General features: G+C 36.5%; 1 protein-coding gene across 4 annotated transcripts in view; it reads left to right on the top strand.

Moving 5' to 3' along the window:
• The first annotated feature begins 3,477 nt into the window (after positions 1-3,477).
• Positions 3,478-15,743, top strand: part of LOC131769686 (hemicentin-1-like) — a 31,093-nt gene continuing 18,827 nt past the window's right edge. For all 4 annotated transcript variants that reach the window (XM_066168370.1, XM_066168371.1, XM_066168372.1 and 1 more), the window contains exons 1-12: positions 3,478-3,716; positions 4,224-4,574; positions 5,693-5,938; positions 7,334-7,591; positions 8,070-8,336; positions 9,057-9,311; positions 10,261-10,515; positions 10,971-11,228; positions 11,653-11,919; positions 12,674-12,928; positions 13,992-14,240; positions 14,966-15,220. In XM_066168370.1, the coding sequence (XP_066024467.1) occupies positions 4,511-4,574; positions 5,693-5,938; positions 7,334-7,591; positions 8,070-8,336; positions 9,057-9,311; positions 10,261-10,515; positions 10,971-11,228; positions 11,653-11,919; positions 12,674-12,928; positions 13,992-14,240; positions 14,966-15,220 (2,629 nt within the window). In that variant the 5' untranslated portion in view covers positions 3,478-3,716; positions 4,224-4,510. The remainder of the gene's footprint in view (positions 3,717-4,223; positions 4,575-5,692; positions 5,939-7,333; positions 7,592-8,069; positions 8,337-9,056; positions 9,312-10,260; positions 10,516-10,970; positions 11,229-11,652; positions 11,920-12,673; positions 12,929-13,991; positions 14,241-14,965; positions 15,221-15,743) is intronic.

Below are 15,743 nucleotides of genomic sequence, written 5' to 3' on the forward strand. Positions count from 1 at the left end.
ATGGAAGCCTTTTCGATTGACACCTTTCGTTCCTCAGTACAGGATCCAATGAATCATTCTTTTACTCGTATCTCGTGTTCTTGTTAAGATTTTGCTTATTTTCCTGGCAAATTAAACAAACTAACTTCTCTAACTAAAGAGCAAAAAAACGACAATTTGAAATTTTGACAAGATTTTGTTGACGGTAACCTTAATCAACTAAAGCTTTAGGCGTCCACTCGCAAACCCCATTGGCATACTCTGCCCAGAGTGATCCACCGATTGTGCCGAATGACACCGCTTGTACAAGATTCGAAGAGTGGAAAAAGAGAACAGAAAATATTAATTAGAAGAGAGTGTTTACAGTGGAAATGAAAACACTTTCAGAAGAAATACGATCACCGCATTAAGAGGTCATCTTGGAACCGAGTGGCCTACTTTTCGTATGTAACACGAGTGGTCGTATTGAGTAACGACATCACGATTCCCACCTTTCAAACCTTGCTGAATGAACTTGGTTTGTTTGTTGCTTGGAATAGTGGCTGCTGCAAGATTTGTTGTGGTAAGGACAGGTACGGTGACGAAGATGTAAATGCGTGTTCCAAGCAACAAGAGAGCGAAAACAACTGGAAGAAAACCCTATATAATCTAAAGATTTTCAAAGAATTCCTCGAAAGAACGATATATCACTCGTTCGCTGCCTTCAATCGTGAGATATTGTTCTCGCCACTCGAACATAAAATTTCATTTCTTCTTCGCCACGGTGGAAAATTCTCTATGTATGACCCATGAGGCCTTGCGCGCGCTTTTATTGAAAAAAATTCCCTATGAGGACTGAACGCGATCGGGCTGGTACGCGATAGTGTGAACAGCAGCTGGGCCGTAATAAGCCGTACTGCGCGCGGCGAGCTGTGAGCTGGACGAAGGAAGGACGAAAAAGGAAGAGCGACGGTCAAATGATAAAATCCTTTTTGACTGTGTTAGGTCGGGCTCCGTCATGACGAGTGAACCTTGCTAGGCTCTGTCCGGTCCTTCAGCCAAGCAAGTAATTTCCGTCCGTCCCTCCTGTAAGTTATTACAGGAGCCCATCTACATGGGCTCCTGGTTATCAACAGCATATCATATGGATGTCCTTCGGGAAAAAATTCCTAGGAAGTGTTTGGAGCCGGTAAGGCGTGAAACGACCGAGGGTTCTTCTATTGAATCTATCAGGTATCAGATGCCGTAGCACAAGCAAAATGGCTACACAGTCTTATTCACAAGACATTAATCAACTAGGAGTGTCAGGTTTTTTCGATACTCTGATCGTGATTGGTTATCTAAAGTTGGAGTAGCTAAACTTATGCGAGGCGTGTTGCGTAAATGGACGCCACGGGACGAATACTTCAACTTTCAAAATTTTCCAAGATGCTTTCATTTGACATTATTCTTGGAATGATCTGGCGAAATTTGACAAAAATCGGACAAATTTGAATACCCTATGAATTCGCTTAAAGTGGATGTATTCCTGCCAAAATCAAATGCGAGATTTTAAATCATAGACGTTCGTAAACAAATCTCGCCACGCCAGGAGATTATCTCGTGTCCTGAAACTGCAAGCCAATGGGACAACGGGACCTTCAGGCGTCAATGACGTTGGATCAAGATTTCCCGGGAAAAGTAACCCATTGCAACCACGTTACTTTTATCTCAATCGCTCAGTGGAGCGTTGAGGAGGACAACACAAAAATGGGCAAAAAGCCAAAGGCAAAGAAAGATACTGCAGCAAAAATGAAAAAACCGGAAAATGTGCTGAGAGGAAAGACAACGAATCCACAGACAGCTTTCAAACTCACGATTCCAGGCGATTGTTCATGTTTTTGTATCATGGCTGATACTTGCACAAATAAAAGGAAACGTCGGTTTCAACTTAATGTATGACTAATTTCGATATGACGGCGATGTCTTTGTTTGAAATCTGAACGCCAGCGTGGGGCTCGCTTTCACAGAGTGGTACTCTTTCTTTCTCTTTTTTCAACAGACTTTCTTTTGCTTTTTATTTTTCCATGAGCAAAGATTTTTCCAGAAGCAAAGAGCTTTCACGCGTGAATTTTGTCAAGTGCGCAATGTAAACAAAATTTGTAAACGACATGAAAAACGTGCCCCAAGATGAGCGTTGCCGAGAAAATTTCCCCCTGGGATTCGCCCAGGTGCGAGATTATATGACACCTTTCTGATTTATTAACTTTTACTTGAAAATACGTTTTTCTAAATAACTCGGGTACTTTTGGAGATTTTAATTAGGTTAGGTTAAAGTTTTTGGCTTCCGTAAATAAAAGGAAAAATGAATTTTTCGGCCTCTTAAGGTGGGAGGTAACCTTAAGTAATAAATACTTGAAAAGGAGGATTTTGAATTGTTTGGCGCTGCACTTTTACTTTATCGTGTGGTAGCGTCACAGAAGGAAAAAAAAAAGCTTTTCACAATCACCGTGGATGAAAGTCGCCAATAAAATGTTTCCCTTTAGTCGCCCGGACCTACATGTTCTTAAAATAATGCAGAACTCCTGACTCTGTTTGTAGAGAGTACATGCCGAAATTAAAAACACTCTATCCAGCTTCTTACCTTGAAAATGAAGGCCTATTCAATTGATCCAAGATCAGTCACCGATGAGACAATAATACATACATCTCGAAACTGTTACTTCAAGCAAGGGAGGTGGAATGCTTAACAATGACTTATACTCTTCAGCAAGCAATGATTTAAAGAGAAACTTCAAGAGATGATACATCGCAACTGCAAAACCATATAAGGAAATCTGAACAGGTCTCTCCGGAAACGGACATTTCCTTTTCTTTAAAGGGGGTAAGTTTCTAAAGAAACTGTGGTGCTGCGTTGGTGGGAGAGTATAACAGGTAATTTAGTGTTAACAACTGAGTTGAAAACGTAAATTGGCCTCTGTAAAGAATTTAAAGGCATGTTTTTAGTCTTTTCTTTGCTTCTTGTTTCTTCAAGTTCACAATTTCAACATCTCTAAAAAAGGTTGTCACAGGGGCTTCTCCAGTTCTTTAACCGATTCCCACCAACACAACCACAGGTTTTCGCGTTTTATATATCTGCCGCCCAGAGTCTCGCTATCTGTCCCCCACATTCCAAAATTAATAAGATATGAAAATTCCTAACCTAATTCCTTGAGTTTGTAATCAGTCACAGCTATGAGCTTCATCTTGGAAAATGTGTATGAAATAGACGATTGCTGAAATAACATATATACCAATGAACTACCAGAAGTTTACTTGGCACGCACTTGATTATTTTCATATTTTCCATTTGTTCATTTCCTGTCTTCTATCATTAATTAAAATTTTTCTTAATCAATTTGCATTGGTGTGTTTGTTTGGCTGCTATTTTGTTTTGCTGTTAATGAGCGTAGCAATTTGCTGCGAGAAGACTAGGCACTAGAATATACGGCGGGAAACTGTGCGCGAGGCATATACAAAGATTACTGAGGATGGCGATGATGGTGGGGGCTGGGGAAGAGAACTCTGCGATTAGATCTCTCCAAAGCAATTACGATGGTTCTTATTTTCTTCGACTGAGAAGAGGGTGTGTTTGCCTCCAAAAAATAATGATCAAAAGAAGACGCGAGAATGAAATTTTTCTTCTCCCAATGGACTGTTTATATTTGAGTGTTGCTCTCTGGAAGAAACAGTGATCACAAGTGATTGTTAAGCACAATAGCAGAGGTGTCGCCTTAAAGGTTTGTTAGTATTATAGTTTTACGCCACATCATTAATTTTAATATTCTAGTATTCAATGTTTTTAGTTTGTTGCATGGGAATATTAGGGAGCTTAATGGTCACAAAAAAATCGCGAGGGTTTCTAGATAGTCCAAAGATTCAACTCCTTGAGAGATCCCTAGTCTTTAGTGTGAGGAACTTTTGAGGTACCTCTGAATGAGAATCTGACATTTATGCAAGAAGTGATGGATACATTTTGGAGTTTCGCCAATTGGTGGTTTGTTCTCGTGGCTATCTTGCCGAGAAGAAGTCTACTTGTCGGTACGGTCTTATCTAGCACACCAAGGGTTAAGCTTTTTCTTGGTGAATTGCTTTGTTTTTGTCCCTAATTGAAAGGAAATAAACGTCAAGCGCCCTTGTTGTTCATTATCAAATACACTGAGGCTAAAAATTGCAATTCTTGATTTTATCCTAAACATATTTTAATCGCTCTTTCACAGAACATGTGTATATATTCTTGTTCACAGAGGCTGCCAGCGATGTCACCATTACTGTAGAAGTGGACAATCCTTTCAAAGTTCTTGAAAACACTCCCATAGTATATCTTCGCTGGAACTTTTCAATTTCTGGTAGTGACCCATTAAAAGAAGTTGATTTCTTTATCAGTAAAGAAGGTGCTGACGAGTACATTGGGTATCTAACCGACACTAAGATCAAAATCTCATCTAGTTTTTCTGCACGGGATCGTTTTACGATCGAGCGCCCAGCTACTTTAATAATCCGCAACGTATCTGCTTCCGATGCTGCGAAGTATATGTTTGCAGTTGAGCTGGACTCAGCGGAAAGAACGCAAAGTATAATCGACCTGCACGTTCTCGGTAAGTCAGTGTAATTATACAATCATTACATGTTGTGCGCTTAATCTTCCAGCTCGGACTTTGGCGAAGCCGATTTGTCTAAATAATTTTGTGAATTGTAAGTGAGAAGAGAGGATACAAACTCGGTTTCAAAATCCATGGAGAATATTGCACTACCTGGACAACGATTATTGTGAGGACTTTGTATTGATGATGGATACTTTATCCATGAATAGATTGTTGCTGACTGAATTTCGTTGAAAACCAATTAACAAGGATCAAAGCAATTAACATTTTAAACTACGGTTATCTTTTTATATGGCTTCAGCAAATGTACACTGCTACAATGTAGCTCAAATGCACCTCTATTGTCTTGTTTTAGTTCATCAGAGTTTGACGTTATGAATTTTTGGGGATCACTCTAGCCCAGTGAACTATGTTATGTAATAGGATTAACATTTGAAACAAGCATGTCAAAACTTTTTTGAACTTGTGGGTAAAATATTATTTTTAGCATAAAGCAAGTTATGTAATGAATGTGTAACCTTTCTGTTGACCTATAACGGCCAAATCCATTAAAAAATATAAACAAGAATGAGGTAAATTTCTATCAATGATAGCAGACATTTACCTTGATGTCTATTTTTACTGTAGATCCACAGTAGAAATGTTTTGAAACTTACACTGACAGTTGGGATTGGGATAGGGGTTGGAAACCAAAGACCTAGCACTGGTTGTTTAAAAGGTGGATAAATCCCTATCCACTGGATATTAATTTATCCATTAAATAAGGTTATCTGTCCTTTGAATGACTAAGCCATGGCTTGCTCTGTATCATAGTTGCCACAGAGCAGGGAAAATTAACTGAGTCAGTCAAGGTTTAAAAAGAGAATCTGTGTCACCCTTGGTTTAACTGGTATATCTAGCCACAAAAGTTTCTTAGGTGTAGTGCAGGTAGGCGGATTTTAAGCCAAGTTAAGATGTATATGTGCTGTAAAAGTGTGTATCCTTCCATTATGATACATTATGAAATGAAATCAACTGGTTTTTTCTTAGACATTGTTTTAGAAACATTCTCTTGACTTGAAGTTTGTTTGGATATAATCAGATATTTAATTAGTTTTATTTTTCATTGTTAGTGCCTGTCAAGTTAATCAGTGCGCCAAGTAACCAGACCATCAATGAAACAGACACAGTAACATTTGTTTGTAATATTAGTGCTAATCCAGCCCCTGTAATCAAGTGGTATAAGGATAAACTCACTGTTGGTACAGGAGACACACTTAGCTTTCCAGTATTCAGGAATCAATCAGGATACTACTGGTGCTCAGCTGATAATGGCTTAAATGTGACTGTCAATGCCAGCGCTTACCTTAATGTGCATTGTGAGTATAAAATCAGTTCAAAAGAATTTTTGAAATGATACAAATGTAAATGCAAATCATCCCAGGGATAGTCATTGAATACTAATGGTCTATGATAGTTTTTGTTTATTTGTCAAAATGATAGCTTAAATATCGTGATGTACCCCAGAGCTGCTATTATTTTAGTATATGTGGTGTTGATTGTGAAAGGGTCCCAAGTTGATTATGTATTGGTCACTTGCTAAGAATTTATTTTGCTGACTTTTCGTTATGTAATGTTATTTTAATAGCCATATAAATATATTCCATTGTCCATGTTATTTAAGTTAGGTTGAGTCAATAATTGTTGCGATTCTAGTGATTAAAGTTTATTTCACAGTTCATTGCTCAAGCACAAGAGCTTACCCAAGTTATTTCAAAACATTATTCATGATGATACAAAGCAGAGGCCCGGAACACAGCGGCCAAATTTCCACTCTTGTGGGAACATTGTAATGACTAGGCTACATGCTTTCAGGCTGTCAGAGCCAAGTTATCTCACACTAGTTATAAAAAAAAAAAACCACTTAACCCTGTGAAGTTACAGTGTTTTAAAAGCATACAACTTTTTTTTGTTAAAGCTCAAAAGGAATGTTAAATCATCAGGATACCCATACTTAAATTTTCTGAGGAAAAAAGTGTAATTAAGTACTATCAACTGAGTTGATAATGGAAATTGGCAACTGTGTAGAGTTTGAAAGCTGACGTTTCGAGCGTTACCCTTAGTCAGAGGGAAGGGCTAATGCTCAGCTTTCAAACTCTTCATGGTGGCCAATTTACATTATCAACTCAGTTGATAACACTTATTCACCTTGCTATACATGTACTCTCCCACTGACACCACCACAGTTTCTTTAAAAACCTACTCCCTTTATTCATTTGTGTCCCAAAAGTCTGATATTTTTTGTGGATAGCACACCACTGGAAGTTATTCACAAGCAGTAACCTTGGTCTTTTGAATAAAAATTTCAGTTAAAACTTTGCACAATAATTTTTCCAATTCATCAGCCAGTGTTAAGAAAAGTAGAGTCGGCAAAGCTATCAACCAGTTGTTGTCATCTGGATATTAACTCAAGATTCTCTTAAAATTAGTGAACATGAAAATTGTTTCTAATTAGCCTGAGGTGTAATTACCCGCTGGATCATAGGAGGTTGAAGGGTTTAATAACTAGGACCATGCTTCCTTTACCTGCCATGGGTGATAGGAAATAAAATGGGAAAGAAGTGGTTCTTAAATGTTATGATGCTATCTCAACCTTATTTGGCAAATCACTGGGAACTAAGATATCACTTATGAAAAAAGTTTGATGATTTCAATGGTAAGAGGACCAGTGAAAAAACCTTTTCAGTTCCTTTTTTTTTTTTCTTTTTTTGCAGACAAGCCAACTGGAACAAGTATTACATCCAGCCCAACCAATAATACTGTGTTACGTAACAGTAGCTTGGTGTTAAGTTGCAGAACAGATGCCAACCCTGCAGCACATATTTATAATTTTTATTTTAATGGTACCTTTATTGGTGTGAACAACTTGGGTAGGTATCCTGTCGCAGTTCAAGCAGATGGAGAGTACACTTGTGTACCTTTGAACACAGTCGGCATAGGTGACAATGCCACCTTTACTGTCATAGCAGTTGGTAAGTAATAACAGTTTACAATAAACTTGTTTTTGTTTTTTTAGCTACCCAAAACTAAAGAAATATGAAATTTAACAGGTATCAATTATGGTAAAATACTGATTGAATAAATTAATCTTTGTATTTTTAATCGAAACTAGCCTTTATGCACATTAAAGGTAGCACAAACATGATTGAAAACCACTTTTTCCTTTGGATATACCTCCATACTCTTATATGGTTGTTTTTGATCAGAAGGAGCACTCAATGTACTATTAATAATGTCATGTGCTTTGCAAAGCAAGATCTGAAAAGCTTAGGGAGACCCCCTTTTTTTACTTTTAAAACCAATTCCATGGAAGCAAGATACTATTTTAGCCACAGAAATAATAACAACTGTTGTGTTACACATAAGCATCAATCCGGCAATACTACATTTATAGCATGTAGAATTGTGTTTAAAAAAACTTATCATTATTTTGCCTATAATCTCTTTCAGATGCACCTTTAGTAGATGTTTTCCCTGCCATGACCTCTGTCCCAGAAGGAAACAATATCACATTGTCATGCAATGCATCTGGGAAACCAGGACCTGTTATAGCATGGACAAAAGTTGGATCATCACAAGTTCTCTCTCACACTTCTTTGCTGTCAGTTGTCAATGTAAGCAGACCTGAGACAGCAGACAACATGATCCAGTATCAATGTAAAGCCAGTAATGGAGTGGAGACACCTGCTACAGCTACAGTCAATGTCACTGTTCACTGTGAGTTGCAGTCAGAATTTCTCTCACCCATGGAATTTATTTTATTTTTTCATGAAATGTTACGTTAAAAGTAGATCTAGCCATTTGACAGTTTGATAGTGCAGCACATATCCACTTTTCAGTGGGAATACTGTATGGATACTCTAGCACAGAAGGATAGCAGAGTTTCATTATTGTAGAACTAAATAAGCCAGGTTGATAATAAGGCCAGAGGAATGGAAGCCAGGCATACAGTGTCAATCCATTCACAAAACCAACTTCTCAAATACCTATTCAAGGAAAGCCACCTGGTGGAGTGTTCACTGCTGAGCATGATATGATCACACAAGCTGTTGCATTTTGTAGTCTAAGAAGTTGTTTATCTATTATTTCAAGGGAACCTAGCAAACAAGACTTCAAGTAAATACACAGCTTTGACTTATTTTTGCTGATGAATTTTGAATGCGACTATTATTATAACTTATTATATTGAGTAATGATCAATTAAAAGCAGCCTTTGTAGTACAGCTGTAACTTATTACTTAATGAGTGTACTGTGAGCAGTTAAAGGAGTGGTATAATTTTCAATTCTAAAGATTCTCAGTGGGGTTATTGCAGGGTACCTGTACATGTTGTAAGTAGTGAGATGCACATTGAACTTGATTCAAACATTTTGTCCCTGTGATCTTGGTGTAATTTTTTGTTCCCATAATCATGGTGTTGCTTTTTTTATTTCTACAGTCCCCCCTGATATTGACCATGCCCCATCAGATTATCAAGTTGTAGAAGGAAGGGGGTTGATCCTGTTCTGTAATGCCACTGGAAATCCAAAGCCCAACATTACTTGGACCAAACAAGGAAACAACAGTGAACTGTCAACATCAGAGACTCTTACTTTGTCAAAGCTGACAAGAGAAGATGATGGATCTGTTTTTGAATGTACAGCACAAAACTACATCACTTCAGTGAAAGCTATGGCAGTTCTTACTGTTTGGTGTAAGTATTGGGAGTTTTTCCCTGTCTTCAGCTTACAGTAAAATGGTCAATAACTTTAAAAATATACCCTGCATGTTCCTGTATACTGTATATGGGGGGGATGATGTTCTGTAAAGTAGAATCTTCTCTCAAAGTGCCTAGTCTTTGCCCAGGGGTATAAACAGAGGGAGGAGGAGTACTTTAAGTCACTTTGTTACATGTTTGGAACTGGGATGATTTAATTAATAGGTTCATTTAATTCAATCAGCAAAAACTTCATACCTTTACTTTCAAAAGTGTTACTCCAGACTTGATGGCATCTTCTGTGCATTTCAGAATTGAAGAAAGATAATTTTTGACCTCGGTAAGCAAATAGAGAAAGATGTTTTTGTCTTATAACAATCATGGGACAAAAAAAATCCTCAGTCCCCTTGGGGAATGGAACCTCAGACCTTTGTATTCCATGCTCTACCACTTTCCTGTGCACATGAAAATTGTACATGTGCGTCTGATGACCCTGCACCTGAGCATATAAAATTAATCTGTGCAGTAACATACATCTAAGCATTACTGTTTTAAAATAACTATAATGTTAATGTAATTGGCAAATTTTCAGTTTGAATTGATTGTTTCCAACAGGCAATGGGTAGTATTGATATTTCCATACAGCTGAGTTCTACTAAAAAGGTCTTAATAGTAAAAGCTATTCCTGTGAAAAATTCAGTTGGGCTTTAATTGATATCTTAAAATGTGCATTATTTAGTCAGTATTAATTTTTAAGGACATGGTCACCAACATGAGATTGATGTCATCAAGACATGCCCAATGTTGTAGGACTGAAAAAGAAAGATAACTGTGCAATTAAAGGACATTGTTAAGAAATTTTCAGTTGTATCCAAAGAGGCATGCAGGTTGTATTCTGAAGCACTACTCTGATCTCTTATCAATCATTTGAAAATATTATTTACAGATCAACCGAGTGTAACATCACAGCAGTGTCTCAGTCCCATAACTGAGGGTGACAATGTGACACTTCATTGCAGTGCCATTGGTAACCCTGTGCCCAGCATTGCATGGATCAGAGCAAGATCAAGGGCGATACTGACATACAACAAGACTTTGATTTTTAGGAGTATCGCACGCAGTGAGTCTGTGGGATATGAGTGCCTTGCTTGGAATGGAATTGGAAACAACAGCACCAACTCTTGTTCAATTGATGTACATTGTAAGTGCATGCAGGATACCTTACTTTACAAGCATAAGATTTATGTAAAATGCTAGGAATTTCACTTCCCATGTAAGATCATATTCTTTGAGATTATTTAAATTCAAAGTAATAATTAGTTAAAGGAATATTATTTCTTGATAGAAGATTTGTACCATAAAATGTTTCTTTAATTAGCTTTCAAAAATTTCAGTGGTCATTCACAATTGTTTCCTCTGGTCAACTACAACATTACTTACAATAATAATTCTTTACAGGTATTCACACTGTTTCTGCTTTGGTATATACTTTAGAGTATTTACCTACCCCTACCTACTAAATCTTGACTGAACATTTCATTCTCCATTTGACTGTTTTTACTCACCAACAAAAATACACTGTAGAACCCTTTGTGATTCTTTCTTGGGAAGCATGTAAGTCTATGGCAAAAATATACTTGAATTTTATTTTCATAGATTTACCAAAGGCCTTAGCTCTGTTGACTACTCCAATCAATACTACAGCGCTTGATGATACTGCTATGAAGCTTAACTGTACTACAGATGCCAACCCTGATGCTCATACTTATCACTTCTACTTTAATGGCAACCTTACTGGTAACAGCAGCTCTGGTGTGTTTAACATCAGTGTGAAGGAAGATGGAGAGTACACCTGTGTTCCTGTTAACAAAGTAGGCACAGGAAGCAATGCTAGCGTCAGCATCACTGCCGTTGGTGAGTGTTGAGTCAGATTGCAGGTTGAAATAAGTGATAGTCAAGTCCAAATCAATGGTTGTCATATATTTGATTGCATTCTAAGGTACTTTGCACTTTGTTTTTTCTTTCCACTGAGATTGAAGGGAATACTCCTTTCAAGTTACATGTGATTGGTGAAATGTTTCAGGTAAATTTATTCTAAACCAGGTTGGATTTTTCTCAAGATACAAACATTTAGTCAAGAGACTTTTGAAATATTTCTGAATCCATAATAATTGCACCCATTATGTTGCACCCTTAAAAGTTGCTAAAAAACAATTCATTAAATCATCAAAAGTGGCAAACATTTCTAAAACTTCCAGATCAGAAAGTGTTTTTCTTTTTTTTATCCATTATTTTACAATGGTATAAAATTATTTCATTCTCTCTGTTATAAATTTAGTGGCTCCATCAGTGGATTTGTCAAGTTCCATAATAGTTACTAAGGAAGGCAGTAACATTTCATTGAGCTGTAATGTATCTGGTAAACCTGAACCCAGCATATCATGGACAAGAATTGGTAGTTCAGATGTTCTCTCCGTTTCACCATCACTAACTGTTGTGAATGTGAGCAGGCCTGGGACAGCAGACAACATGATCCAGTATCAATGTACAGCCAGTAATGGAGTGGAGACACCTGCTACAGCTACAGTCAATGTTACTGTAGAATGTAAGTGAAAATTGCAATGAAGAGGGAAGTTTGTAGATTTGAAAAGAAAAATGTGGCTACAAATGTCTATTTGATTTCTTTGCAAGACATCTGATTTAGAATGTATGAGATGTGCACAGTATATTTGGAATCCCAAGGCAATAGTTATTTCTAAACACTCCAAGATACTTTACAGTTATATTTACTTACAGGGGTGGCTCTTGGGGAGGGGTATTATAGGATGTGCACCCCTTCCCCTCGAGATGACTTGTGGTTTTCTTTTATAACAAGGAGGGAAAAAAAGGAAAGAAAAAATGTGTGGTTTGTTGCCATTAAATTAAAACATGAGACAAGCTTTAAGAATTTGTGTAAAATGCAAGGAAAATAGTAGTTTGGCCCTGAAGTTTGAGCTTTAGCCCTTCTTTTTTGCCATAGTAGACATCAGTTCTGTCATTTCTAAGTGGTGCCCCCTCTCCTAAGAAATGTCCTTGCTCTGCCTCTGACTTAACTTTGGAAATAAATGCATCTACAAAGAAGAGGTATGAAGAGGGGATGGTTTAAGAAAACAAATTTGCTGTGAAATTCTGCCCTCTTTGAGTCACTGAACACGTGAAATGCTGTATAAAGGAAAATAATATACTCTCTTGATGATATTTTGGGTGTGTGAGGTAAGTGTGAGTTCTTACAGGTTGCTTTGCAAAATAAAACATATGATGTTCTAGCAATCATGCATGAAACAAATCTTAAATAGTCTCCATGATATTTGTCTCTACAGTCCCCCCTGATATTTACCACGCCCCATCAGCTTATCAAGTTGTAGAAGGAAGAAGGTTGATCCTGTTCTGTAATGCCACTGGAAATCCAAAGCCCAACATTACTTGGACCAAACAAGGAAACAACAGTGAACTGTCCACATCAGAGAGACTTACCATAACAAATGTTTTGAGAGAAGATGACCAGTCTGTTTACAAATGCATAGCAGCAAATTCATTGGGATTAGCACAAGTTACTCCCAAAGTCACTGTCCTCTGTAAGTTTTATTTAGTGTTAATGTGCTGAACATACATTTGTATTACTTTAAAGACTTGTTTATAAGCCACACCTTTTTGTTTAAGTTTTGGACCAAAAATTGCGGGTGTGGCTTATACAGGAGAACATTATTTGCCTCTGGTGTCCAGACATCAGCTTTTGCTGAATTTTTTTATCGTGTTTAAATAAACTTCCTGCATGGTTACCAAGCAAACATTTTGCATTGTTCTCCTGTGCTTTTTTTTTTTATTCTAATTCCATTGTTTTCATTTGGGCTGTGGGCTTTAGCAATGAAGACAACAGTTGTCAGTCACAGGGAATAGGAAAAACAATTAAAGAAAAGCTTTTAAAAGGTTTTTTCAGAGTTGATTAACTTACTAATATCACTGCAAGTGCACAACATTAGATTTTGTCAAGTTTATTGTCAACATTTGGAACAAATGACCAACTTTTTTTACAAGAGTGCTTTTTTGGAGGTCTTTTTTTTCCAAAATCATACTTGAAAATTAGGGGTGGGACTAATACACAAGTTTTTACAGTATTCTTGTTTTTACTTGATAATGATTACACAGGCTCGTGCAAACTCCTCTCCATTTTTTCCTCTCAGTTGAGCCACTTAGATTTTCTCTTACTTGGTGTAGAAGACACAGTATATGTCACAACAGAATTCATCACAACTGGGAATAAGAAAACCAGGGAAAACAATAGTGATGTGTACTGTCTTACACACCAAGTAAGGGCTGATTTTCTTGAGTGTTTTGTAGTGTTCTGATAATAATTATGTCATGGTATAACAAGGCCAGTTACCAGTGGGTACATATGCTTATTATTAATTAAAGTAACTCTAAAGAATAGATCGAATGATCCATGGTGATATCATCACTCACTGACTTGTCCAAGCAACAGCTCAAATATGAAACCAAGAGATAGAGAATATTTTTTGTTTGCATGAATTCTTTATTTAAAGCTAATTTAAGGATTTTTATTGCCATTGTTTTTCTTATAGTGATAGTGATGCTGAGGTAATACTACTCTGTAATATATAGATAAACATGTCTTTGCAGATCCACCACAGCCTTTTATACAACATTGCCCCAGTCCAGTTACTGAAGGAGATAATGTGACATTATACTGCAATGGAACTGGTAATCCATCACCTCAAATAGCCTGGATAAAGTCTGGAAAGGTTCTGGTGACAAACAGTGTTTATGTTATAAGAGCAATTAACAGAGGTCAGGCTGGAATATACCAGTGTATGGTTTGGAATGGAATCATGAGAAATGTGACTTCAAACTGTAGCATTGATGTTCACTGTAAGTTAATTTAGTACCTTGAATTTAATAGCAGAGTCTCTTTCTTTACATATACTTGGCTGAATGTTAACCTTTGCCAGTGTTCAAACACTCATTTTTGGTTTGATTTTGCACTGTATGTTAATTGACTACCTTGAATTTTTAATAGTATAGTCTATTTCTGTTCATATATTTGGCTGAATGTTAAACTTTTGCCAGTGTTCAAACACTCATTTTTTTATTTGATTTTGCACTGTAAGTTGATTTACTACCTGGAATATATATGTACAGTGAAACTGTGCCAACTGACATCTGATTTTGATAAGGAAACTCTGGACACTCTTCTTGGTCTAGGGAATGTTTACTTTTCAGGGTATCAACTACAGGTATTAAGACCCCATCTGGGAACTTAAGGTCTCTGATGTAAATAGAGTACTTTCATGCCTTGCCTTATTTATTTATTTATTTACTTACTTGTCTTTGCATTCTAAAATGTATAACAACCCAATATACTGTAAGTGTTATTAATTATTCATGTCAATACTGAGCTATATTTGTTTGTTATTATTAATTTTTAAGTGTTTTTTACCTTATTGTTATTTCCACATGTTTTCCATTTATATGTACTCTGTTTTTTAAGGCAAATAAATAGTTGTTGTTTTGTTTAGCCATTCTTGTACTATACATAATTATGTACAGTCTAAATGTTTGATTTTAGTTTAATCTGCACAATTATTCTTATTCAGATCCATCTTTGATTGAGTCTGCCCCAGTTAGTCAAGTTGTCCTTGAAGGAAACAACTTGACTTTACATTGCAATGCAAGTGGCAATCCTACACCAAACATCACTTGGACTAAAGAAGACAGTCCATCAGTGCTACATCAAGGAATTACATACAGCATTGTGGACATAGACAGAAATGCTGCAGGGAATTACACTTGTACAGCTTGGAATGGAGTTGGAGGACAAAAGAAAGCTATTGCTGCTATCACTGTACACTGTGAGTTTCCTTGGTCTTATTTACTATTTCAGTAATCATTATTCATGTGAGGAAAACTTATCTTACATAAATTTCATTTTCATGGATGTTAACAATCAACTGTTAAGTGTTTTATCCAGATAAAAATGTTATAATCCACAGGAGCAAGCTGCTTCATACAAAAATTGTTTGAGATACATGTAATTTGAGTACTTTTTATAAGAATTCTTGAACAAAGTTTATCTCCTGATTCATTAAAACATGCTTTGTTCTGAAAATGAACTAGGTAGTGAGTTTTAGTTCTGATAATAAACTTAAGATTTTTATTTTTATTTTTAATATTGGTAATGTTCAGTGTTTTTAAACTGTATATGTAACCACTGTAAGAAATAAATTAACACATATAAAGGTTTATAAGTATATATTAGAACATCCATGAATGATTTTTGGTGTTCATAACAAAAAGTACAAGGCAGTTAAATTATGAAACTAATGTCACTTAAGGAATGGTCACTTCTCTTGGTGTTATTTTGCATACAACTCT

Source organism: Pocillopora verrucosa, chromosome 6 (genome assembly GCF_036669915.1).
Source record: "Pocillopora verrucosa isolate sample1 chromosome 6, ASM3666991v2, whole genome shotgun sequence".
Classification (NCBI taxonomy): Eukaryota; Metazoa; Cnidaria; class Anthozoa; order Scleractinia; family Pocilloporidae; genus Pocillopora; species Pocillopora verrucosa.